Source organism: Amblyomma americanum, chromosome 1, assembly GCF_052857255.1.
Source record: "Amblyomma americanum isolate KBUSLIRL-KWMA chromosome 1, ASM5285725v1, whole genome shotgun sequence".
Classification (NCBI taxonomy): Eukaryota; Metazoa; Arthropoda; class Arachnida; order Ixodida; family Ixodidae; genus Amblyomma; species Amblyomma americanum.
This window is the reverse complement of record NC_135497.1, coordinates 30,472,081-30,499,884: the sequence shown is the minus strand read 5'-3', so window position 1 is coordinate 30,499,884 and position 27,804 is coordinate 30,472,081. Positions and strand designations below refer to the sequence as shown.

The following is a 27,804-nucleotide window of genomic DNA, read 5'->3' as shown; positions in this document are numbered from 1 at the left end:
CGGCTGAGCGTGGTTCGATTGCAGTCAGCAGCCACTACGCCGGCAGACACCGCGTCTGCGCAATGGCGTCGCTGGACCGCTGGTATCAGTAATATGCTGGTCCATGTATGGTAAAAAAAAAAACTTTCGCAAGATCGTCCGACGTTGCTTAGAAGACGAGAGCCATTCAGCGGGCGGTCTTGTCCGCAGCTTGCTGCGGAGGTTTAACGAACGATGTGCTTGAATGAATGTGTCTCGTCCACAATCTTCCCTCGAACCCGATGAAACAATCCGGGGTTCACGACACAAGCTTTGCACGCGTCGAAGAAAATGTTCGCGTTGTAGAGCGCTCCTCACAAGGGCCTCCATCTGGGAAGGTCCTCCTTGAATATGCAAAACAATACGGAGCACACGCGCACAAATTCTAACGGGCCTAATGAGGAAAAGGTCAGGCCGCCTTTGAGACGATGACCCCGAGCAGAAGCAGCGGCAGCAGTGCAGTCGTGGGGCCGGCGCCGCTCTCCATGCGGTCCTCGCCCCGGCCGCTCTCCATGCGGTCTTTGCCCCGGCCGCGTTCCGGCTGGTCCGGGTCAGTCACCATGATCTTCCAGCCGAGGTAGTAGCGCGTGAAACACTGAAAAAGACAGCAGCACATAGCAATCAACTTTCCAGGAGACAGGTCACGGCAAGGGGCTGTACCTGGCAGTAGACAACATCTGGCGTGTCCTTGTCGGGGGTCCAGGTGAAAGTTCCCGGTTGTCCGACGTCGCACTGCCGGTTCAACGTCTGCTTGAAATCCTCCCAGGTACTGGATTCATCGCTCTTATCCACCGTCTTGTGCGTCCATTCGCAGTAGCGGCCGGTTCCTGCGACGCAAGGCTGGGCTCGTGAACACAGTCGGTGTTATACAATGGAGTTTCCTATGAGCGCATCTATTTTGTACACATACGTGTCGGACACGCGTAAGGGCATACAGCCAGCGGGTGTCTCAAAGAGAAGCTTGGAGAAACAACCCCCGATTGCCCACGGAGAGCACGTAGCCTTGAGCATGCTAAGTGCTGGACTGTCCACTCGCGCGCGACGACGGCGTGTCGGAGAGAAGCGGTTCTGGAAACCGCTCTCCTCGCCTGACCAATGGCGGTGCGTGCCCGGTGGAAGGGTGACAGAAGCAATTGTACTGTGGACGCCATGTGGTGTGTGCACGCCTGCCTGTAGGCGCAATGAATGAGACGAAAACGGTGCGAGAGGTTAGTCTCTTTGAAGACAAACCAACTTGCCACAACCATTATTCCTTCTCGGGAGAAACTGCAACAGATTCAACTGTTGATCCCCTTGGAAAGGGGTACAACAGTTGGCCCCCAAGCAGCCGTTTGAAGAAAAAATACAAGTGAAGCGTCATTTCCAGTGTAATTTAGATAGTTTGAGCGGCAGCACTCATTAGATATAACAACATGAAAGGAAACAAATAAACACACATGTAAATACAAGGATTCGGGCCCACAACCTTTGGATTGGGAATCGAGCATGGATATGACTAGGCCACCACAGCAGACGGTCCGGAGCAGACAATAAACGCCTTATATAGGGTAGTGCGGGTTAAAATGAGACATGGGGCAAAATGAGACATGTCTCGTCTATCAATCTAGCGTAAAATGTTTTACAGTTAGTAGGTTTCTTAAACCATCATTAGGTGCCGAAGTGTCCACTAAATTAGTTAAAAATGGCGGGAATCTTTAGTTGCCCACTTCCGGAAAAAATTCTGGAGCGACTTTCGTCGAGCGGCTGTCCCGCCAAAAAAGTGCGAAATTCGGATGTCCCATTTCTTTTGACCTTTGACTTTGTGAACAACTGCGACAAGGTATGCATTTGTGTTGTTACTGCATCTCGTTGGCTAGCTGTGGAAACAATTAGAGTTATCTTTGTGGTAATCTTCATAACTGTATAATTTTTTGAGTGGGAGCCTATGGAAGGGGAAAACCGTTACAGTTCGTCGCTCGGAGCAAGTAATTGCAGTCTCTGCTTGATGAAAGTGCATTCTCTAGCTCGCAGTTTTTTGCCTCGTTTTCAAGAATGGCCCGCACGTCAAAACGAAATAGACGAGGGCTGCATGGAGCGAGGCCAATAAGAAGAAGGCTCTAGAAAGCGTGCGCCAGCGAAAACATTATATTCACGCTGCATCGAAAGCCTTCTCTGTGCCTAAGGATGCCCTTCAACGCCGAGCAGAATGACTGGAGACACGTGGTTCATACGTGCTTTGAAAGAAGCAGATTGGATCAAACACACAAGCTAAAGCCACTAGGCGTAAGCTTTTTCAAAGCCTTCAAAGCTGCCTACAACAACGCATGCCGGGAGTGGCTGCTGAGAAACATTGGGAGTCGCATCACGATGGAGAATATAGGTGAGCTGCTAAGCAAGCCTTTCGACGATCAGGAAGCATCAGTAACATAAGCAATGGATTGCGGAAGTGTGTAGTTTGGCCATTTTCTCTCGTGCCGCTGGATGATCCTGTGTTCGATGAAGCGCCATTGGAAAGCACAGCGGGACATCAGACTTGCGGTCACCGCCAAGAATCCCACCCTAAATGCTCCCCGGCTACATCTACTGAAGACAGTGAAGAGGCTGCTCATAGTGACACGACCTTTAAACTTCTTTCTGCTGTGCTTGCTATAAAAAAAGCAAAAAGAGGGAAGTCGGAGACAGGCACCGTTTTGACCTCATCGCCTTACAAGGCGAAGCTAGTTACAGCAAAACCTCCCAAGGAGTCAGGTATGGCCTCAAGAAAACGAATCGGGAAACCGAACGAAAGGGCTGCTAGTGCCAGTGTTCAATCACAGGATATCGACCTGAAACGAAAACGTGCTGCGAAGCGATTAACAAGCATCAAACGTGACTGGGAGTGCCTCGTGTGCAAAGAAATATGGAGCAACACAGCGCCTTGTTCCGTGTGGATCCCATGCACGATGTGTCACGAGTGGGCTCACGAAGAGTGCGCTGGCCCCATGGAATGCACTTCAAGTGCACGGATTGCAAGAAGTGATTTTGTTTGGTTTTGACAAAATGTCTTGTTTTGCCCCAACTTATGTCTTATTTTGCCCCATGGGTCCGGGCAAAATGAGACAAATGGGACTTTTTAATAATTGATGAATATTCATAGTTGTAATGTTGCGAGCTTTCCTAATTTTGCTTACCACTTAGCTAAGATGCCAAGGAAAGCTCCTGTACAACGTTTTCGAGTTTTGAAATAAAAGTGTAAACACAGTATGAGTTTGGAAATTTTTCTCTCGTTTTACCCCTCCCTACCCTACACAGCAAACACATTGCTCGGGTTTAGCGCTCGCAGCTTTATGAAACGTATCGCTGTTCAGAGCAAAGTATGCTCATTTTTCTGTCATATTGTTTTGCAACAAGCTAAGGTAAACCTTAATGCATACACAGGGCGGTTTTAAATCGCATTTTTGGCCAAAAAAAAGTGTTGAACCACGCATGCATTCCGGCCGGTACTTGATAACCAAAAATTCTAGTTTTCGTTTTTTGCGCATAAGGTGGTCTTATCTGTAGCAACTCGCCGCTGCAGATTGCCGCCTACTGAAAACAAATATAGGAAGCCGTGGATCACTTCGTTTTTTGGTGCTTGCAGCGAGCGGCATAGAAGAGTAGAATATTTACTGCTTTCTGTTTCGCTGAGTGTAGCTCGCAATTACACAGTATCAGATAAGCTCGTAAACAAACGGCAACGAAACAAAAATACGTGTACGTGCTTAACGCACAGCCAATTTCAACTCACATTCGACACGCACTGGAACTCGCAGTAATTGTTTATGCACTTTCTCAGCTGACCCACCGAAGTGGCTCAGTGGTTAGGGCGCTCGGCTACTGATCCGGAGTTCCTGGGTTCGATCCCGACAGCGGCGTCTGCGTTTTATGGAGGAAAAATGCTGAGGCGCCCGTGTGCTGTGCGATGTAAGTGCACGTTAAAGATACCCAGGTGGCCGAATTTAATAAGAACAGAAAGTTGGGTCGAATTTATTCCGGAGCCCTCCACTACGGCACCTCTTTCTTCCTTTCTTCTTTCACTCCCTCCTTTATCCCTTCCCTTACGGCAGGGTTCAGGTGTCCGACAATATATGAGACAGATACTGCGCCATTTCCTTTACCGAAAAAGCAATTATTAATATTTTTATTATTTCTCAGCTGCCCGACCACTTCGGTTCCACGAAGCTTTTTTTCTCGCAATCGAGTCTATCCGCTTCGGCACGGACAGCGGCGGTGCTTTCACGGGCCTTATGGCTCATTCACACTTGGGCATTCGGCAGCGAGAGCGAGCGAGATCCGCCGGCGCTCGTGGCGTATGCAAGCATATATAGGCTAAACGCTGGTTATTTTGCTGGATTTAGCGCCATTTCTCACAATCGCTCTTTCAGTTTAGTATTTACGAACAGTGACGCGACGGTAAGCTCACACTATTGGCGTCAAATGCTTGTTGGGACGGGAAAACTTTTTGCCAACAAACCGACTCACCTCTTAAGACTAGCAGCGGCAGAATCGTCACTCTAAATGAAAAACAAAGCCAATTTATCACTTATAGGTTTTGTCATAGGCAAAATGAGACGAAAGCAAAAGACCAGTGACCCATTTGTCTCCAGTGAATGCACTGAAAAGGCAGGTACAATGACGAAGACGAAATTAGTCTGAAGCGAGGGGTCCTGCTTTGATGGACGCCGCCATGTTTGTGAGGGGTGTAACGGCAAAGCAGAGGGCGCAGATTCTGTCATTCGTCCTTCTGTTAGTCCTTCTGAGGACAAGGACTAAGGATTTGGTACGTGAAGTCTGCACATGGCACGCACGTGTTCGCAGTTGCTCCTTTCGCAGCTGATCACGAGGACTAACGGCTGCTATTGCTCCCACGGGACTAATCTCGGATAAGAGTAACCGCGCGCCCTATACAGACGTTTTCACCACCCTCGGGAAAAACGGTTATTTTTGAAGGGGGGGGGGGGGCTTTTGGGAGAACGTGGGGCAGAGTTTTTTTTTATAATAGCAATCGCCTCGGGTCCTACAGGTAAAAAATAGTCGCTACAGGGGCACGGGAATAAGCGGCTAGAGCAAAGTTTTATTATGAAATCTTTACAATAAACCGACATCACTTTTGTTTACAACATATATATTTTCGATTTGCTTGTTCGCGACGTTGTGTCCCAGGTGATTTGGTCACAGCTAAGTTGCGTTGTCATTAAATATCGAATAACATTTTCACAGGAAGCGGCGTTGCAAACCTGAGCTTGGATAATGTGCCAACAACTGAGAAAAGTAATAATAATAATAATTGTTTTTTAGTTAAAGGAAATGGCGCAGCATCTGTCTCATATATCGTTGGACACCTGAACCGCGCCGTAAGGGAAGGGATAAAGGAGGGAGTGGAAGAGGCGCCGTATTGGAGGGCTCCTGAATAATTTCGACCACCTGTGGATCTTTAACGTGCACTGACATCGCACAGCACATCGGCTGCTCTTGCGTTTCGCCTCCATCGAAGCGCGGCCTCCGCGGTCGGGTTCGAACCCGGGTACTCCGCATCAGTAGCCGTGTGCGCTAACCACTATGAGAGCGCGGCGGTGTACGGGCATTTTGCCGCAACAGAAATGCCGCCCCCTTGGGAGTGCGACAGGAGCGGAGAGAGAAAGGCCCGATTTCAACAGAAAGAGTCAGTTACCTTTGGAGACGTCAACCTCTTTACGAATGTCGAGCACAACTCCGGCGAGCCGCCCATGGCCCTTAGAGAAAGATGTAAAATACTTAACACAACCAGCATTGTGGTGGCTCGAAAGTAATGCGAGCCAGGCTGGAAAACCTATCAGTGTCTACAAATTCAGCTCATTGACAGAATTAGTTTCATATAAATCAAACCACGGCGATTTTTTGGCAGAAACACTCAGCGGTCCACTCAAACACATTTTAAAACGCGGTATAGACAAAACGAAAGTCCAAATTGAGGCTCGTCGATGCTATTCGGAGTCCTTCGAGAAATTTTACCGGAATCAATTTTTTTTCTCCTTCATATTTATGGTAGAGAAACATATGCACAGTTCGTTATGCAACTAAAATAACAGTGTTTTTAGAACTAAACTACACTAATATTGTCGACAGTCGTCTGAGCCACCTAGGAGTATATGTTTAAATCGTTCATTTCGCAGATACTTAAGTTGCTGGTTGAAGTTGTGAGTGTTCATCGGGATGTATTTTATAGGATAATATTTGAAACCAAGAATTGTAGACTGAATATACTGTTGTTCTGATTTACTTTTCTGTTCCAGTAGCCTTGATACATTGCTCCTTTGTCCTCCTTCCCTTTTTTCATCTAATATTATTATACTTTTCTTCACTTTAATCTTCTACCCACTGCCTTGCTACAATACTTTAGTGCTTCAGGGTATTTGGTAATAAACAAAATAAATAAAGAAAGTTTTCTTTAAAAATTTCTTCACTGGCTGAGGAACGGGAAAAGTTTTAACGAGAAAAATACAGAATGATAGTCAGTACAGATTCACAATTGAAGAAAATACAGAGCACAGGGCAGGACGAACGAGGAACAAGCGACACACACAGCGCTGAGAGCCAGAGGTAGTGGGCTCGGCAGCTCAGTGATGGCTCCAGCTTACCGACATTTCGTCCTCATGTTACAGCTCCTCAGCGCGGTACCTTGGTTGCCGCTCTTTGTCTGCCTGGCCGGTGTTCCGCCTTGCCCTGCTAATGCCAGCCCGAAAGACTACCTGTCACCTACCTTGCTGTCTCGACCTCCCGGAACGTGGTGCCCTTTCGAACTACTACCGGTGGATTACGGCGCACTGCGGAGCAACTCGTCACGACCAACCCAGCCTGACCAACAATCATCCCCATATCTGGAAACCCGATTGCCTCACCGTTATCGTTCGACAAGCGTCACAGCCGATCAGGATATAAAGCCAGTTCACCCGGAAGCGCCTTTCAGTGGGCTCGGCAGCACAGTGATGGCTCCAGCTTACCGACATTTCGTCCTCATCTTACAGGTAACCAACCGGCATTGCCTTTTTGCTATGAAATCTAGCTATAGGGGTATTGTTGTGTTGCCGAGCCCACGCTGTTGGCGCAAAATTGCATATGACTGTACACGGATGTTGCTGAACTTGTTGTTAGCGGGAGATGTAGAGACGAACCCCGGGCCTCTTGATAGTGTTGACGCTATCTCATCTCCTGACCTGGTCAAGATGTTACAGGATCTACAGTGCGGGCAGTCAACCATACTCGGCGAGCTTAAATCAATTAACGAAAAGCTATCTGACCACGACAAAACGTTCGAGGACCTGAGCAACAGGCTAGGAAAAATTGAGTCCGAGTTTACGTCGCTTACAGCCTTGAAGTCCGACCTGAGCGCAGTTCAATCGGCAACAAATCAGTGCTTGGCTCAGGTATCTGCTCTGACTGCCCGCGTTGTGGATACTGAAAATAGGTCTCGTCGCGACAACTTAGTGTTTTTTGGTTTGACGGACAGCCCAAGCGAACCCTGGTCTGAATCCGAAAAGTTGATCATTGACCACTGTCATCAGTTTCTTGATGTCGACATTCAGCCACGAGATATTGCACGTGCCCATAGACTGGGTACTTACACAAAAGGAAAAAAGCGGCCGATCATCGTTAAGTTTGAGCGCTACAAAGACAAAGACCTTGTGCTTTCTTTGTGCAAAAATTTTAAGGGAACCGTTTACAGCGTCAGTGAAGACTTCTCGCCTGAAACTCGTCTTGCGCGGAAAAAGCTTTTTCAGTTTGCGAAGGAACGTAACCTTAAAATCAACTTAAGAAATGACAAGCTTATCGCAAACAACAAAACATACATTTATGATCACGCCGGCCAAAACGTTGTCGAAAAATCCTAGCGCGAAGTGCAAGTTCAACGCGAAATCACCAACGTCAATTATTCCCCGGTGCAATTCTTGTACACTAATATCCGCAGTGTTACACCGAAACGTGATGAAATTTGTGGAAATATGGGGGGACAAAGGCCTTTCGCCCCGCCCGCACTCCTACCCTGCGGATGCAGCGTTCCCGCTCGTTAACCGCGGAGGGGTTCATGCTCGAGGGACAAAGGGAAGGGACGACACAGCGTGAACACTCATATGCTATTTATTACACTTGCAATCAATACACAGAGCGGGCCAGCTAGCTACAAAACATCAACGAGGCATTCCTCGGAAATAGAAGGCTACGTAAGAAGGACTTCCGACTTACCGGCTGGGGAAGGGGCGCGACTTCGGAGGTATCGGCGGCGAACGTTTGTATGCGCCGATAATGGCGGCCGGGTTCTCCCGTGCGCGCCGCATTCTTGAGGCAAAGCCTTTCCCTAGCATTTGCCGGGGAAGGCGACCAGAGCGCGCGTTTGCTGCGCTCGCTTCGCTGCCTGGAACCAGAAGTCCAGCGGCAAGGCACAACGGATCCCCGTGCGCCTGCCGTGGAAGGTGACGGGAGCGTGCGGCTCCAACCGCTCTCGACGCTGGCCGGATCCCGAAGGGCCTCTCTCCGGTTCCGCAGAATTCCGCGTAACCTACGAGGTGGCGCTCCCGTCGCGGTGAGGAGGAGGAAACGGCTGAACACTTGATACTTTTTTGTAAAGGGCTTCACCCTACAGTGGAAGGCAGCGGGGCTGACTTACCCAAGGCATTGGGGTTTAGGGATAGTGAAGGGAAAGTGGATTTTAAGAGGTTAGAAGTAACCAAGCGAAGGTTATCTGATTGGTGGCTAAAAGCAAGACAGGAGTAAAATTTCACAAGACATGGCTAGGTGGCTTGAGCCACCGCCCGATGTAAAGGGTTCAGCCGTATCCATCCATCCATCCATCCTTTCCCCCATGAGGGAGACTTCCCTCCTCGCCCAGCCGGGGGCTGTCCGTCCCGACGGCCGACGATGAAGATGGGCCGCATCGAAATGGAGGGGGAAACAGGTTCTCCACATCCTTCCCTCCTTAAATGTCGGCCTATGGTTGAGCCCGTCCATGGATGCCATGGACGAAGGGGCCACAAGCGTTGCGGTGATGACTGCAAGACAGCTCGTACAGGCGGGGTGCCGGGGTCATCCGATGAGCAGCAAGGTCACCGGGCACCCGTCCTTGTCCCGCGGCAGGCATCCAAAATTAGCGTGTCGGGAGGGTGTTGTTCGCGCCGACGCGCCTTTGTTGGAAGGTAGAGGGGCTGGCCCACCCTCTTGTAGCCGCTGCAAACTGCTCGCCGGAGACTCTGCAGCTCGATGACTCATGGCCGCAAGGCAGCAGGCAGAGACCCATACAATGGACAGCAGGCCGGGGCAGCTTCTCTTGAACTCTGCATATCGCTCCTACGATCTCCAACAGTTTGAATAAAAAACAATGGAGACCGCGCAAACTCACCATTTGGTTAAATGCGGAGCAATGCAAGTGCCAAACAATCCTATCCGGCACCGCCGAACGCTTCGTTCATTTGAACGTAGCTGGCTGTCTTCGGTCGATGCACATTCGCGGTTCGCTTTCCGGCATGCTGATGTTAAGCTCACTTGAGCTGCGTTAGCGTCTCTGGTTCCGCGACATTATAAATTCGCTTCGCAGCCCAAAAAATAAGTTCGTTCGAACAAAGTCAGCTTTCTGTAGTTGAGCGAGACCTCTCGGCTCTAGCGAGGTTAAATATGCAACAAGCAAGCCCGTTTGCGCGTGCTTGTACCACGCCACGACTGTGTCCTCCCAAAAGCGACAGGCAGCTCCCGAAGAGCCTTAGGCCTACTCGCTCTTACACTTCTGCGTGCCAACAAAGGGCCAAGGACAATAGCTAGAACACAACGCCACGACGAGATACGTTTCTGCAAAGGTGACCCTAACGCGAACGGCGCCTACCGCTTCTCGCGGTGTCGCAGCGCCCCGGTGCTTTTCCTGTAATCACGACTGAAATCCAAATCAGCTGACTACGGCACCCGGCTCCCAGAGCCAAAGAGACAGAACAGAGAATATTTACAACTATGTACAAGAAAAATCGGGCCACCCTTCAGGCTTCCGCATTCACTCGCTTCTGGCTTGCTATTCTCCGTGGACGTCTCGGTCTCCATGAGCGGACCTCGTAGGTTCACCTTCCACAGGTGTACCGATGAAGTGCTCATCAAAAGCGTAGCATGCACGGCAATCCTCCCATGCTGCTATTACGCTCATCTTGCTGTCAAGAAAGCATATTCGCCTTGCTAGCAACTCCGAATTCGGGTCAGGCCTAACGCTGTTCCAAATCCGGGCGGGCATTCCACGAACCGAACTGACTGTCGTCCCTCGTCCCAAGAGCTTGCCACACGTTGGGGCGCCATTGTGGAAATATTGGGGGACAAAGGCCTTTCGCCCCGCCCGCACTCCCACACCGCGGATGCAGCGTTCCCGCTCGCTAACCGCGGAGGGGTTCGTGCTCGAGGGACAAAGGGAAGGGACGACACAGCGTGAACACTCATATGCTATTTATTACACTTGCAATCAATACACAGAGCGGGCCAGCTAGCTACAAAACATCAACGAGGCATTCCTCGGAAATAGAAGGCTACGTAAGAAGGACTTCCGACTTACCGGCTGGGGAAGGGGCGCGACTTCGGAGGTATCGGCGGCGAACGTTTGTATGCGCCAATAATGGCGGCCGGGTTCTCCCGTGCGCGCCGCATTCTTGAGGCAAAGCCTTTCCCTAGCATTTGCAGGGGAAGGCGACCAGAGCGCGCGTTTGCTGCGCTCGCTTCGCTGCCTGGAACCAGAAGTCCAGCGGCAAGGCACAACGGATCCCCGTGCGCCTGCCGTGGAAGGTGACGGGAGCGTGCGGCTCCAACCGCTCTCGACGCTGGCCGGATCCCGAAGGGCCTCTCTCCGGTTCCGCAGAATTCCGCGTAACCTACGAGGTGGCGCTCCCGTCGCGGTACCCTTTCCCCCATGAGAGAGACTTCCCTCCTCGCCCAGCCGGGGGCTGTCCGTCCCGACGGCCGACGATGAAGATGGGCCGCATCAAAATGGAGGGGGAAACAGGTTCTCCACATCCCTCCCACTTGGGAGAACCCAATAAACGTTTGGCCCCGGGCAAAGCGTCCTGTTCCGTGCTGTGTTTATTTCGCATTTCTGCTGCGCCGCCGTGAGAACGGCCGCGCGTGGTGTGCGATACCGGGAGCTCGGAGTTCACGGCCTAGACCTCAAAGGAGGCTCCACGGCTTAGTAAGAACCCCCACAAATTTGCAGCCTCATTTCTTCTTCTTCGAGTGACTTAGTACTACTTACAGAAACATGGCTAAATCCATCAATAACTGATCACGAAATATTGCCTTCACTCCCTCACTTTGATATCTTTCGCAAAGATAGACCCGGCAATGCGCGCGGTGGCGGTGTTCTAATCGCCGCAAACCGATCGCTGCGCTGCACGCTCGTTAATATCTCGTCCCCTTTAGAAATAATCTGGATATGTTGCAATGCTACCTTTCCGCGCTTCCTAATTGGTGTTTGCTATCGACCCCAACTACAGACGTCTCTTTCTTACCTTTATTTTACAAATCATTGCAAGCTATAACAACCATGTATCATAACACCCCCGTCGTTCTTTTTGGTGACTTCAATTATCCCTCGATAAACTGGACTAACCCTGCTTCCACCTTGTCAAAGTGCAACAACGAATGTGAATTCATGAACACGTGCCTGACTTTCGGTCTATCACAGCTGGCCACAGAACCTACACGCATTACAGACCACTCCTCTAATATCCTGGACCTCATTTTAACAACCCACGCCGATATTTTTTCTTCGCTCATCTTTCTCCCGTCCCCGAGCGATCACGCTGTAATCTGTGGCTCTTTCCACTGCAGTTCACTCAAAAGCCAAAAAAACAAGAAAAAACTGACTCTTTATGGTAAAGGTGATTATGCAGGTATGAATACAGGGTTGGGATCTTTTTGCGACACCTTCGCGGCCAGTTATAAAGAGCGTCCTGTTGATACTAACTGGCAACTTTTTAAAACCGAAATGCTCCGTCTAATCGCAAAGTACATCCCCACTATCACAATAACAGAGCGTGCACAGTCGCCATGGTTCAATTCTGTACTAAACCTGTTGAATAACAAGAAAAAAACGCTCTTTCGCATTGCAAAGCATTCAAACAATGACGCTGCATGGGATAAGTATTTTCGCGCCGCCAGCGAGTACAAAAAATCTTTATATACCGCCAAACACAACTTTTTCAACAACACTCTGCCCTCTATGCTGCGTAACGACCCAAAACAGTTCTGGAAAACAATCAATCCTTCAGTTTCAACCAGTCTTTCTTTGTTCCATAACGACGGCTACAATGTTCTTGAACACGAAGTTGCTGGCGTACTAAACGATGCATTTTGCGCTGTCTTCACCAATGAGACACTTGTGCACCTCCCTTCACCCCCGAATTATGCTCATCCTCAAATGTATCCCATAACTTTCGACCCGTTCGGTATCTCTAACGTAATCGACAAACTAAAAAATTCATCCGCCGTGGGAACAGATGGCATTAATGCCAAAGTGCTTAAAAATACTAAAGTAGTCAGTAGTTATGTTTTGTCACTCATATTTCAGCAATCGCTAACTATTGGTGCCATTCCTGCTGACTGGAGGATTGGGAAGGTCGTTCCTGTCTTCAAAAAAGGTAACAGTTCATGCCCCACCAACTACAGACCAATATCTATAACAAGTGTTTGTTCAAAAATCATGGAGCATATTATTTATTCCCAGGTTGCATCTTTCCTTCCATCGGTCAACTTTTTTCACCCCAATCAGCATGGCTTCCGTCAAGGTCACTCTTGTGAATCACAGCTTGCTCTTTTCCTTCATGACATTCACACCAACCTTGACCTTAATACACCCACTGACGCATTTTTTTAGATTTCAAGAAAGCATTCGACAAAGTATCGCATCGTCACCTGCTACTCAAACTGTCATGCCTTAATTTAGACTCTTGTGTGCTCACCTGGATCAGCAGCTTTCTAACCAATCGTCTCCAGTTTGTTGTCGCCAACTCCCATTCATCCGCTCTCTCCCATGTCCGGTCGGGTGTTCCTCAAGGTACTGTTTTAGGCCCCCTTCTTTTCCTAATTTATATTAATGACCTGCCAAATAACATGTCATCGAACATACGCCTGTTTGCCGACGATTGTGTGATTTACCGCTCCATAAATAACCAATCAGTTGTTGCCGTCCTACAGAACGACCTCGTTAAAGTGCAAGAGAGGTGCGATACCTGGCTCATGAAACTAAATGTCAATAAAACCTTTTTAGTCTCTTTTCACCGCCGACGTAACTACTCACCTCCCAACTACCTCCTTTACGGTTGTCCCATAACTCAAACCGACAATATTAAGTACCTAGGTGTCCATATCTCCAGGGACCTATCCTGGCACAGTCATGTTACTAATATAGCTAACTCAGCCAATCGCGTCCTTGGCTACTTACGGCGTAACTTTTCCTTAGCACCCCCTTCCGTCAAACTAATTGCCTATATATCACTTGTCCGACCTAAACTAGAGTACGCCAGTTCTATATTCGATCCTCACCAAACCAACCTGTCGAATTTACTGGAATCTATTCAAAATCGCGCTTCGCGATTTATTCTTTCAGAGTACTCATATCGCGCTAGTGTAATTGGACTAAAATCTCGACTTGAACTTCGTACCCTAGCATCCCGTCGTCAACTAGCTCGCCTTTCTCTTTATCATACATTTTTTCACAGCTTGCCACCGAACAACGCACTCATCCGCCCAGCCCATCGTTTATCCCGTCACAGCCATCTCAAAGCAGTCTACCCCCAGCGCGCCCATACCACAACGTTCCAAAAATCATTTTTCCTCCGTACTGCCCTGGACTGGAACGACCTTCCCGGCCATATCGCTTCCCTTGAAGATCTTCAACAATTCAAGACTGCCATCGAAAATCATTTTTTTGTCATAACTGCCGTACTCCCCGCCCACCCCTCATGTAATACCCCTTAAATGGGGCCTTTGAGGACTTAATAAATGAAATGATAAATGAAGAGCCAAAAGAGCTATTTCTCTACACCGCTTACAGATGTTAAGCACACAAGTGAAGGGGAATGAGGTGCTCGTATGGCATACATGACGGAAGCCAACAGCCAACGAAACCATGGAGCACAGAGGATGGCTTTTCTTTTTAATTTGTAGCTTTTCATCAGTGGGAGATCAATAGATCAGAAGAAAAACTACCACATGCCGCCAGTGGGATCCGAACCCACGACCTCCGAATTTCGTGTCCCGTGCTCTACCAACTGAGCTACGGCCACAGCTGTCCAAACTTCTATTTTCGGGGGTATTTATCTGTAGGTTAAGCGAACATTGAGGGAACCCACCGGCTGCGTGTGGATGTTTTATCTCCTGCTTTTATTGTTCTCCCTTAGATGAAAAACTACGAATAAAAAAAAGACATCCCCTATGCTCCTTGGTTTCGGTGACTGTTGGCTTCCGTCATGTATGCATACGCTTAGAGCTGGGCATCTTGTTGCCCGCTGCCAAGGAACATGATTTTTATCGCTAACTAGGCTTTGTTTTTACGTTACCACATTGCGTGCAAAGCTCTATAAATCCAAGTCTGTGGCATGAGCACGCAATGAAAATTCCACGCTTGACGCACACATTCACTGGTCGCTACCCTGGCACACTTTGGCGTAACCACTGTATTCTTTGTCGTTCGATAAGTCTCCACTCACCTTTTCTGCGTGCTCAAAGAAAAACCTCGCTTCTTGCACTGCAGGGGACACTGAAGGGGTCCCGAACAGCTTAGCCATAATATGTTTCCCATTTTCCCGAGCGTATGAAATGTGTTACACTCCGTCTCCACAAGCGAAGCTTCGCCTAGCGAGGACACGTCACATCCGCCGACCACCGTTAGGGTGGCTTTACATAATGACTGCGGCCGCAATCCCATGCTCACAATCTCCATGTATCGTGGCATGCGTAGCGTACCATGTGGGTACTAATATTGAAGCGTAGTGTTATTAAGGGCCCATTCACACTTGAGAGTCACAGAGGTCGCGCGACCGTTTTGGTCGAAAAGCGACAGTCGCAAACAGCCGCATTGATGGATTTCCTAGCCGTGCAACTGCGAGTCGCAAACCGCTGAACCAATCAGGGAGCGAGCTGAGCTTTCGGCAACGACGCCGCTCGCGGGTGCTTTGGGGCGACGAACTGCGCTCTCTGATTATTGGCTGCCCTAGTAGTCGCTAAGCCTAGCTGGTTTCACATCGATGCCGCAGCTGAGCCAGGGCGTCTCGGAACTTACCAGCGCTGTAACCATGATGTTAATCTCGTCAAAGCTTTATTGTGGACCCTTTCTCATGATAACATAAAAATATGCTCGATTTCCGCGACGCCTGCAGCAGCGGAGAAAGCAGACGCCAAGCAATCGAGCCGCATTGTGCCACAGCAGCAAAGCGGCTATGAGAAGAAATCATGCTTGAATACAGCATCTCTGTATTGGTCAACGACCCTCAATATTGCTTCATTTTTGAACTTCTACTTCCCAGAGTATGATATGAACGCGAACAAACAACATACTAGCGCATTTTTATGAAGCTAGCCGCCGGCATCCAGGCTGCCTGGCAAGCGGCTTGTGAGGCCGCGGTGCACATTGCCGCTATATCCTTCTCTCCGCGCAAGTTGTCGCAGCACATTGCTATTAGCGACGGACCAGAGCCCTTTCGAGGGCCAAGCGCGAGCGCAGGAGATGCGGCCGAAACAGACGAAACTCTCGGGAACCAACAGGAAGAGCAGGCGGCGCCTTTCAACAGAGGTGCTTCGCTGCGTTAAGAGCACGGAGCTCTTATAAGCTAGAACCGGCTCATTTCTCATGTGCAGCGTGCACAGTTTTACACGTATCACAGAGGCTAGGCTACACCACCAGGCACGTCAAAGCGGTGATCACGGATCCCTTTTCGGTGTATACAACACTAGTTTGAATCGACCGGCGCGAAAATTTTGAAATGCAATTTTCTCACTCGCCTCATGTTCCCGAAAAAAACACAAACATACTCAAAGAGAATTGATTTCCACTCAGAACAAAATTTGAAAAAAAAGCTGACCAGCCGGGACCACCTGACACGCGCGCGCTATCAAGAGCAGCGGACCTTCTTGCCGAGCACAGCGGGGTCCTCATTGGATCCCCCGCCCTTGCTATTGTCGGTGATGTAGAAGGGGTGGTAGCATGCCGAGTTGCTCGCGTCCGCGCCGCCCTCCACCACGAACGTGTACGTCTTGCCCCGCTCCACGTGCAGCACGCGGATGAGCTCCTCGTTGATCCACCACGAGATGCCCTAGACCGACTGGCCTAGGCGCCAACACTTGTTCAGCACGTGAACGCATACAACACTGCACAACAATGTCCACACGGATGCTGCTTTCTACACAACTGCTCTTTTTCGACCTCATCCTTATATGATAAAAAATGACAGCTGTTACAGTAACCGGAGGATGGTTATGCTCAAAGGCGGAGGGGGAATGTTCGTCTGCTTCGGCTGCTGCGAAACGCGCTGGCCGAGGTGAGGCTTGGGGGCGCCGGACTGTAGAGAAGTGCCAGTCGAAGAACGAGTGCGCGTGCTCAACAGCTACACATACCGCACATGCATTTCGTACGTTGCCTCGGCATAAAACCAAATGAAAATACCTATGGGTTGTCACGGGCAACCTTGAATCTACGCCGCTACGTTGTCTTCCGGAGCTGGAAGGCTTTACGATGCATTAAAATGCGCTCCATCGCTTTCCTCTCAATGTGCCATACAGCAGCCACAAATATCAAACGTACAGACACGTTGTTCACATGAATTCTCTGATCGCCTTACAAGCCGGTCTGTGGGTCTGGCGTCATCTGTACTTAAATTGAACAAGCTCTTATTTTTTCGCTTTCTTCCGCCACTACCGATCACTCGATGACTCCTCTAGTTCCCAGCAGAAGAACCGGGGCTTCTTCGTCTGCAGCCCACGCTGGCGGTTCAGGAGCAAAGTACGGCAGCACTTACCGGTGACCCTCTCATAGCCTCGACTGCCATCCGTGGGGCCAACCTGGGCGCGGAAGGAGGTGATGTTGAAGCTCTTCCAAATGTATCGGCCGCCAAACCCAGTCCTACCCCGTGCGGGTGGCGGCAGGATGGGCGCCATCGGCGAACTGCGTTGTGCGTTCCGGTTGAAATGCAGCAGCACGTCATCTGCGCAGGCGGGCCTTCCGTCATACAAGGGTCCTTCGAAACACCACTCCAACTCGTAAATCACGAGAAAAGTTCGCTTTAACGGAAAATGACAAACTCTGATAGCCGCATCGCAACTGAAGAGCTTCCCTTTGAACAAGAATGAGCAGGACTGACGTCTCACACGCAGCAGCCTCCGCCAGAAGTCGTTCAAGATGGCTGCCGAGGGAACCTCAATTTAGAGAATTGGCAATAAAACAGGCCGCTCACTTTTACTTCCAAGAAACAAGAAAGCAACCCCTAACTTACTTCTTTCTCCTTAGGCGAAGCATACTCCTGCCCACAGCAGGCAGCTTGGAGAAACGCACTTTATTTTGTTGATTAGCAAGTTTGCTTTCGGTAAATATATATGAAAGACTAACCTTGTGGCTGCGAACAACCTTCCATCTCAAGACAGCCGTAGGAAAATACCTCGCATATTGTTTTCTAATAAATAATAATAGTAATAGCCTTTATATCCATCAACTTGATGGGGGAGGTTGGGGAAAAAAGACGGACAGCATGACGGGTTCCCGCCCTCCCTCGCCCTGCCCTCCCCCCCCCCCCCCCCCCCGTATTATATACATAATTGTTTCCACGAAAGTAAAGCTCAGCGGACGACAGAACACAACATTCCTAAATTAAGCTCTGTCATAACGAACATGAGAAATAAAAATAACACGTAATAAAACAAACTATCATGAAACAAAAGAAACAACGTAGCATCAAAAGTGAGCCCTATTTGTACATGCTGATATAATTGTAGTGCTATTGAAGAATGTCGCATTCACATGGCTCTACACATACACAAAACTACAAATGCATATTTACACGTGGAAAGGGGTACCGCAAAACTGATGTGCAGCCTTTGTCAAAAACTACAGAGCCAAAGGGTTTGGCTTCTGAGCCGTGTATAAAGGCCTCTAAGCATCCATGGATGTCCAACATTCATGGTGGTCAGGGCAATATTTTCTGTACCTTCAAGAGATCTGGAATGCTAGTGATGCCAACAAGGCTCACAAGCGAATTCCTTGGGCTCTAAACTTTGACAAATGCTGTACTCGCATTAAGTGACAGCATGGTAAGGCATGACAAACAGGAACAGCAACATTCTCTTCACCCTAAGAATCATCACCCCACTGGTTTCTTGTTACTGCATGGGCTAATTATTGTTTTTAATATTTTTGCATCTAGCTCGAACAGCTTCCTGGGAGCACTGTCAGCATTTTGTAATTTTCTATGTTTTTAATAGACTTCCCTTCTGCCACAGGACACATTTGCTACCATTTATACATATCGTTTAATTATAAAAAAATAATGGTCATAATGGATTTGGTGAACAATTAAGTTTTCAAGCAAATATGTGGTTGCACACAGGTTTCAGAAATTCAATTACCTTTTTCATCACAAAGTTACTAGTCGTTAGTCTGATCAGTTGCCATGGGAACTTTTCTGGAATTTTTATTCACTTCGTCCTAAAGTGAAGGTGATGAATGCCTTTCTGCCGATCAAACAGAATGCCTGGGTCCTTAGCGCTTTGACCTTAGCCCATGTGTTTTTGCTTTGCTTGTAGTGCGCACGGTCAGGTAATACCAGGTTGACTAATTCCTTGGGTTCAGCATTAGTCATTACTTGTTAGCTAGATTGAAAAGCATATGTGCATGTGTTTCTGTTTTCTAATTTTTCCCATATAAGTTATGAGTGCTGCATTTTATTTGCGACAGGATCCTTCAGATGGGTGGCTAACATAATTTTCTAGGCACATAAACTTTCTCTAGAGCATAGGCCTCACTATATTGAGTGAAAAGTTTTGTTTTGTGTTGTTTTTATGTGATTGTGTGTTAAATTTAATGTATTTTATAAGTTTTCTAAGGTTATATTCGTCCTATGTGTTTCTCAAGAACAAACACAAATGTTAGAGGTTGGATGCCTGTGATATTTTACAGTGGATTTAGTGGGCTACTTGAGGATGTCTGTTTAGTATTTCTTTTACTGTAATTTGTGATCTGAATTTTGAAGTTAGCCACTTGGAATTAGCCACTGGGAATTGTCTGGTGCAATAACATTTTTTTAGCTAATCTTATCTGACAGCACCTGTTAGCCTGAAGTGTAGCGAAGAAGCTTTGAAGTCAACTCTGCATTGCTCTTAAGATTTGCTATTGTATCGTTTTGATTACTTTTAGGTCCTGATTTCAAGTTAGTCCCTATCTCCAATACCTGTCCAGAATTGTGGTTTCAAATGTTTTTTTATTGTCCTCCTTTTAAAATAATAAAATTGTAATCTACAGGTCTTCGTGATCTTTTGTTTACTTTACGCAGGCTCTTCAATTTCTTTTCAATTGAATAAGCTTGACATGTTAAGCAGCCTTTTTATGCTGATGGTGTTAATGTTAATATTTCTGATATGTGTGTAGGTTAGTAACTGACATATGTGATAATCCAGTGCTATTTGTAGCGGTGGTCTGTGTAATTCAGTGTTTTGGAACATCCAATGGAATGAATTTAAGTCGCATGCACAAGTTCAATTGCGAACAGTGTTTTGAGGACGTGCTAGTAACAATATTTTGTAAAGTGCTTAAAACTGCAGTCTCGGAAAAAAATGTCTAACAAACATACACAGCTTCCTTCCGCTTTGAAGGTAAAATCAAAGAACTATTTTTTTTGTTAGAAAATAAAACCACGGAGTACAAGCTACATGCTATCTTTTTGTGTAATCCTTACTGCGAATCCTTCTGCTTTTATTGACAGTGAGGACTTATAGACTGAATGAATATAGTGCTCGAAAAATATTTTCAATGCGCGAGTGGAGCACAGATTTCAAAAATTTTCTTTAAAAATGTCCGTTACGGACTGCAAAAATAAGGCACAGTAATGAACGGATTTTAAGGATACAATATACAATGCATTCTTTTTAAAAGCTTTTAAAGGCAGAGAGATAGCAAACATTATTTGTCGAATGCGGAGCTGCCCCCAAGTGGTTTGTGCACCATGCAGGTTCTCTAACTTCGGGGATTCGGTTTTTGGACCACAGTGAAGAGATGGAATACTTTTACAAGAAGAAAAAAAAATGTGTAGCAGGAATTTGGCGCGTAGATCCGTTACCACGGTCTTGTTTTCACTTTCATTGCCTGTCGTCTCCCCAACTCTGCTTTTCTTGCCCATTGCGAAGCACCCCGTCAAGATACTTTCGGCTAGCGCCGGAGCCGTGGTTTGTGAATTTTTTACAGAAGTGCCGTATACTCAGCGGAGTCAGATTAAAGACGTTTCCTTGCCGCCGCCGTCGGTCTCGTTTTGTTTCCGCGATGTACGGCAGTACGCTGCGAGGTGACTGCGACGTCGTGTGTATGCATGGCGCTACGATCGTGCAACGCAGGCATCGAGGAGAAGTTGAAGACAGCGGTCCGATGCACTTTGTATCCAGCATTCTTGCCCTGTTCCTATAAGTACTACTTCGTAACGGCATGGACGGAACGGGGCTGGTTATATCTCAACACTGAAGTTCTATTGTTCTTTGTTCATGATTACAAAGCGCATTCGAACCTGATTATTGTGATTAACGGACTAGCACCATTCCGCCTATATAGTTAGAAGTTCTAGTAGCCCTGTAAGAAGGATTAAAAATGCAATATAGAAAAACGGGCCGCTGTCATCACCTCCTCCTCCCGGATGCCGGCGTTGCGAAATCTTGGCGCCTGGATAAACACGACACCCCAGCTACCGCTCAGCGTATCGCCGCAGTTGAAATCTCCCATTGCTATCCGGAAGCGCTTCGTATTTTTTGGTGTAAAAACTTAAACCAAATATGCTCCCATTGTCAACCGCAAGTGCTTCGTATTTTTTGGTGTAAAAATCTACAGCGAATCTGCTCCCTTCGCCAACCGTAAGTCCTCCGTATTTATGGGGTCGATATCTAACCAAGTCTAACGGTGTATATCGAACCTCGATTTGGGAGGACGCTAGAGGACAAGCCAAAAACACCCATCTGGGTTGATTTGTGTTTAGTGTGCAGACTTCTTACCTAAGCATAGCCGTTCCTGTCTATGCACAGCGCAAAGGACGAGAACGAAGAGGACGGACACAGTACTCGTTCCTTCCACTGGGTGGAAACACAATACACCAACTAGGCCGCACATCAACTCTTGGTACTATTTCTGTTCAAGCCTTCCTGATATAGTTAGTTTGTCTGCGCGCCCGTGCGGGTCCCATCCACGTGGCCTGTCCGCTATTATCGCTTACAGTGGCTGTAGCAGCCACTTTTCCCGCCATTTCTGTCAACCATTCAGCTTTTCCGCAGTCTCCCCTCCATCGGTTCTTCCAGGGCATTCAATACACAAGCCGATAGTGTGCCGTTTTCGAAGTCCAGTTGTGGACATTTCGCTTGAAATCCGCGCCTTCCACCTTATCAAACCTCTCCAAATTCACAAACACCTCCCAGTCACTACACCTAACCTGCTCTCCTTTAACAAATATCTTAGCACAACTTGAGTATTCACCAGAAAAATGATTCGAATAAGTACAAAATCAAACGCTACTTGCTAAACGTGTTGAAATCAATCCTTTCTGTTACAGACGCCGAGTCCCACCTGGAAAAGGAATAACTGACTTTCGATCACCAAATTTTTTCCTTTAATTTCATGCAGAGCTAAATTGCGATTCTTTCAAACTGAAATTTAGACAAACGAATATGCCCTGAGAGTCTTAGCAGCCGGTTCAATAACCTGGCCGCATGGCTGGCTTCCGCGTCGCGTCTATATAATGTATACGCTGTTAGCGCTCGCCTCTGTAGCCGAGACATCGGAACACGAGCGTGGGAGCAAGGTCCTGGCACAACGGTCGCGATTCCAGCGTATACGACTTTACTCGAGGTTCCTGGAAAGCGACGCCGCCAACGGTAGCCAATGGAACAACGGCTGCGCAACGGTGTTTTTCATCTTGGGCCGCAGTGACGTCACATGAAGGCGTTGTTCGTATCAACGGCTCAAGCCCAGTGCAGCGGAAATGAATGAAAAGCCATTTACGAGGTGGCTTATCTTTCAGAAAGCGTGCTCAAAATTTTGGTGGAAAGGAAATGGGGCAGTATCTGCCTCATATATGGTTGTACTCCTGCACCGCGCCGTAAGGGAAGGGGTAAAGGAGGGAGTGAAAGAAGAAAGGAAGAAAGAGGTGGTGTTGTGGAGGTCTACGGAGTAATTTTGACAACCTGGGGATCCTTAACGTGTACTGATATCGAACAGCACACGGGCGCCTTAGCTTTTCGCCTCCATGGAAACGCAGCCGCCGCAGTCGGGCTCGAACCCGGGAACTCCGGATCAGTAGCCGAGCGCCCTAACCAGAGAGCCACCGCGGCGGGTGGTGGAAAATTAATAATGATTGTTTTTTGTGTGGAAAGGAAATAGCGCAGTATCTGTCTCATATATCGGCGGACACCTGAAGCACGCCGTAGGGGAAAATTAGAAAAATGGTTTTTGGGGAAAGAAAATGACGCGGTATCTGACTAATATCTCGGTGGACACGTGAACTGCGCCGTAAGGAAAGGGTTGAAGGAGGGAGGGAAAAAGAAAGGAAGGAAGAGGTGCCGTAGTGGAGGGCTCCGGAATAATTTCGACCACCTGGGGATCTTTAACGTGCACTGACATCGCACAGCACACGGGCGCCTTAGCGTTTTTCCTCCATAAAAACGCAGCCGCCGCGGTCGGGTTCGAACCCGGGAACTCCGGATCAGTAGTCGAGCGCCCTAACCACTGAGCCACTGCGGCGGGTTAGGGGAAAATTAGAAAAATGGTTTTTGGGGGAAGAAAATTACGCGGTATCTGACTTATATCTCGGTGGACACGTGAACTGCGCCGTAAGGGAAGGGTTGAAGGAGGGAGGGAAAAAGGAAGAGGTGCCGTAGTGGAGGGCTCCGGAAATATTTCGACCACCCGGGGATTTTTAACACGCGCCGACATCGCACAGCTCACGGGCGCCTTTGCGTTTCACCTCCATCGAAACGCGGCCGCCGCGGTCGTGTTCGAACTCAAATAGTCCAGACCAGAAAACGAGTGCTCCAAGCACTGAGCCACCGCGGAGGGTGTGCGCAAAATTATTCTGGAGATCAGCAGCAGCAATAATACCCCTGTCACACGGCGCGTGTAATGTCATTCGCAGCGAATGACATTACATTTGAATGGCGTTTTTTTGCTGCTGCTGCAGGGGCACAGTCAATGGGATTCACAGCTAACGACATTCGTCCAGGGAATGAGTTTCCCGAACTCATGCACGCCCGACCTGCGTAATCTCGACGACAGCGACTTGGTGAAAATTTACAAAACTGATTAGTGAAAACATAATATAAACAATAAAAACTTTTACTGTTTGCACTTATATTATATTTGAAATTTTTTTTGACGTACAGGAGGATGTCTGAAGAAATTTGTCCAACTATATTCTTCTTCCCAGTCACCGACTGTCACTGTCGGCCATGTTAGTTTGCAACTCGTTCTCGGTTTTGCAGTGCGGACGAAGCGTGGTTGGCGTGACTGCAGTTTCGCGTGTCATCTGCCATGGAGGACAGCTGCACAGCCTCGTCAGCGCAAAATCGCAAGCCGAAGGCGCATTGGACCGATGAGGAACGCGCGTACTTCTCAAAGTCTGGGAAGATCACATCGGCGAAGCGCAACCTGCAGGTGTACGTCGCCATGGCCGAATGTCTTCGCGCGCAAGGTGTGCAAAAGTCAATCAAAGAAATAAAATCGAAGATCGAAAAGCTCGGAAACAGGTACCGGTAAGTGAAAACTTATGTCCTACATTACAAGTGCTCAGCTGCTGAAAGACGCGGGTTCCATCCTGGCAGCTGCGGTCGCATTTCAATGGAGGCGAAATGGCAGGGCCCGTGTGCTTTGCGATGTCAGTGCGCGTTAAAGAACCCTAGGTTGTCGAAATTCCGGAGCCCTCCACCGCGGCGTTTCTCATAGCCTGAGTCGCTTTGGAACATTAAACCCCCTAAACCAAACCATCTACATTACAAGGTGCCGTCGCCGTGTGCGTGCCGTTTTCAGCGGTCGGGACAATGTATGGTACCCCGCGCACACGCTTTAAAAGAGGCACTGAAGAACAATCGGCCTGTGCCCCGCCGTTCACACGGCGCTTATGTTAAGTAATCTGTGATGCAATCTGTCCGTAGATTCCTGTTGTCACGCCAGCACATGCGCCGCTACTTTGTAGTGATACATTAACTACAGCTCGGTATGCAAACGCATCGTTAATGCATTTGTTTTTAATTTTTTATTGCAAGACCCGTTAATTTGACTGCTCTCGAAGTACTAGTTCATTTGAGTTTTTTTATTTTGGCTTTGTGCGTCCGACGACCACCGTTTTCTTATAATAACTCGGGCAAATTAATTTTATTCGAAACTGGTGGAGTGTCTAAATATGTGAAAAGCTGCATTTGACTAGTTCTTGTGCAAGTAGCATGGATGCAATATATTGCTGGGCAAATATCACTACCAGACAGCATACCAACAACGGTTAAATGCTTTTCTAGTACCAGTGATGTTGTAGAGTCCGCTCAAGATTATAAATGAAATTGCAGAAATCGCATACCTTTCTTGCAAGAAACTTAGCCGCAAGACAACTGGTCAAGGTGCCATTACATGGCGCTATTACAAAGAAATTGCCCGTTTTCTTGGTCGCCTGCCCATCAACGATAGGAGCCTGATGGATGAAACAGTGGATGACGAGTACGTCTCTGTCGAAATGGTAAGTACACGTCTGTAGAATATTGCAGGGCTTCAGCAAACCCAGTAAGAGATAATTCTCAGGTATAGGACACAATGATCTATAGTGTTCGTCTGGTGGAATGGCACATGATAAACATGGCTTGTTTATTGATTCATAACCCTCAGCACCCCTTGTGGCTGGGTAAAACTGTGCACATGAATTCAAATTGGGCATGGTAAGAGCATAGGAGAAATGTCACAGCCACATAATGCTAGGTTAGGATAGAATATTCGATATAGAAATGCGCACACTATGCGTGCTGAGGTGAAGGAATGCATGCAACACGTAGCTCTATTTCACTTCCTTAGTAACATCCAGGAGAGTCATTGCAAGCCGCCTTTTCACACACATTTGTTTCTCTTTTTCAGCTAATAGACAGCATGCAGCAGGAGCCACCGTCACCAGCTGATGACGAGTCGTCGATGACTCAGGCTGCAGTCTCCGAGCCACCTTCGCCACCACCATATGAATCGAGATGTCAACCGTCAGCCCTGCCCTCACCCTCTTCACCTTTACCGGCAGCACCCAGCACAGACCACAGATTACAAACAGCACCACCAAACAGCGAAGCCGCCGAACACCACCACCAAACACCAGCACCAAACAGCCACCATCAAACACCACCACCAAACAGCCACCAAACAGCGAAGCCAAGCAGGCATGCCACACAAAAGAGCCTCTTACAAGACCTTGTCAACACAAATTGTGAGTTGTGCGCCGACCTCACAAGAAGCCGGAGAGAAGAAATGGAGTTGAAGAGAATGGAGATGGAAATTCTCCAGGAATAAACAGCCACCGAGAAACAGTTGACGAATGCACTCCTCAAATACCTGGAGAAATAAAGTATGGTCATATTCAGTTCAATTCCACTTATTTCCCAGAAAATTCTGGCTGGCTGCCTGGACTAAAAGCTGTAGGTATACAGCTAGGGGCAGACTCAGTTCAAAATCGTTACATGCACAGAAAAAAAGGAGCAGATACAGTTGAAAATCTTTACATACACAAAATAAAAAAGCGAACATATAGTCAGGTTACAGTTTTTACAAAAACAGCACCGTCAAAAAGCACAAAATCATCATTAATGAAAATACAGAAGTGCAAAAAAAAACAAATTTGCAAAAACATACAAGGGAACAGCTGTACTTGGGTACGAAGAAGTCAGGAATTATTTCTCAAGAAATAATTCATGCAATGCTTTCTTAGTAGGGTTATTTATATCTTTATATCTATTTAAAATTATTAGAACGATTAGGGGAAATTATTAGGGGAATCCCCCAAGGTGGAGTATAATTGTAATAAGGAAGTAATTACTCATTGGCATCCACCCAATGCCGTATGGCTGCACTTGGGTGGATGCCAATGAGTAATTACTCCCTTATTAGAAATAAAGTATGTTCTTGAGCTCCTCATGGGTCACTAAATTTACTGGGCCCGCTTCCAGAAATACTCTGCAAGTGCAGGCCTCACATCCTGGCCGTCTCCAGTACATGCATCACTGTTGTGTGACGGCTGCTGGTACAGTGCATTGAATGTGTGGATTTCTTGTACCCACTGCTCGTCCACGTTGTCTCGAAAGGCTTCGCAGATGTTGTGCACAGTACAGGACGCCTCAGTGGCCTGCTTTGCATTTGACGGTTTACACTCCATTCTCTTCATAATGAATCTGAAGCGTGCCTTCACTCGCCCAAATGCATTTTCCACAATTCTCCTCGACCTGGATAGGTTGTAGTTGAAGAGAGCTTGTTTCGAACCGCATGTGGCATTTGAAAATGGCTTCAGCAAATGCGGTGTGAGTGGAAAGGCTTAGTCACACAGAATAATTGGTGCAACAGGTCCCTTCAATGACGGAGACTGGAGGATTGAAGCAGTCGCTATCCCCAATTCTCTTCAGCTTTGACCGCCCATACACATGGGCGTCCTGGCATCTGCCTGGGCTTCCCACGTTCAAATAGAGGAACCGGTACTGGTGATCAACAATCGCCAGCAGTATGATGCTGTGCCTGCATGTAAGAAGTGTTTTTCAGCATGGTGCAGAAACTGTCTGAAATAAATTAAAAAGTTTTGATCACTTTGTCAACATCAAGTTTAGAAATACTGAGAACAGGAGTGTATATACAGAAATATTTGAATTTACAGCGGTGGAGGAGCTGATGCAGCATTCTGCATTTCAGTATACATACTGCTTATGCTTCTGTATAACAAATCGACATTTTTTAAAAGGAAACCTGACCGCAGCGGTGGCCAAGTGGTTGAGCATCCGCCTCGTATGCGGGAGGTGCGGGGTTCGATCCCCAGTGCCGCCGGGTACCCACCGTGATACAATGGGTACAAGCTTTCCCCTGGTCTGGTGCTCGGCTTTTTTAGGGTGAAATGCTTGGGAAATGGGTGTTTGACCCCACCTTGAGAAAAAGAAAAATACCTTGTGACATGGCGCTCTTTGGCCATAGCTGCCCTTGCGCCATAAAAATCCATAATCATCATAAAATTAAACCTGAATGTCGCGGTATCTTATAAACAAGAATTTCTTGGTTAATGCCGTTTTTAATCATTTACTGTTTTGTCCGTGCACTGCTATTAACAAATTCAAAGGCAATGTAAAAGAACGTACCAGCCCTTATAGTTGTAATAGCCTGCAGCATCTTTCTTGGGCGGTGATATGGCGAAGTGGCACCCGTCTAGCGCGCCGATGGCCTGCGGAAAACCAGTGACGGCGTAGCACTCCCGCATGTGCTCGGCCGTCTGCCGTGACAAGTGCAGCCAGGTGCTCTCAAGGTTGTTGACCACTGCTTGACAGAATTCTCTGAATACAGTATTCACAGTGGAC

At 47.8% G+C, this 27,804-nt stretch overlaps 1 protein-coding gene and 1 pseudogene across 1 annotated transcript; one reads left to right on the top strand and one right to left on the bottom strand.

The window, feature by feature from the left end:
* Nucleotides 1–397: 397 nt before the first annotated feature.
* On the bottom strand, nucleotides 398–17,157 carry LOC144125278 (protein Skeletor, isoforms B/C-like; annotated as a pseudogene).
* A 6,607-nt stretch (nucleotides 17,158–23,764) lies between these two features.
* Nucleotides 23,765–25,768, top strand: LOC144125203 (uncharacterized). The gene is made up of 3 exons (XM_077658445.1): nucleotides 23,765–23,924; nucleotides 24,871–24,959; nucleotides 25,349–25,768. The coding sequence occupies exons 1-3, from the start codon at nucleotides 23,765–23,767 to the stop codon at nucleotides 25,766–25,768; spliced, it is 669 nt and encodes a 222-aa protein (XP_077514571.1).
* The last annotated feature ends 2,036 nt before the right edge of the window (nucleotides 25,769–27,804 follow it).

Coding starts and splice junctions, on each gene's coding strand:
- LOC144125203 (XM_077658445.1), top strand. CDS start 23,765: ATGGAGGACAGCTGCACAGCCTCGTCAGCGCAAAATCGCAAGCCGAAG. Junction 23,925..24,870: donor CGAATGTCTTCGCGCGCAAG/GTGTGCAAAAGT, acceptor GCTATTACAAAG/AAATTGCCCGTTTTCTTGGT. Junction 24,960..25,348: donor AGTACGTCTCTGTCGAAATG/GTAAGTACACGT, acceptor TCTCTTTTTCAG/CTAATAGACAGCATGCAGCA.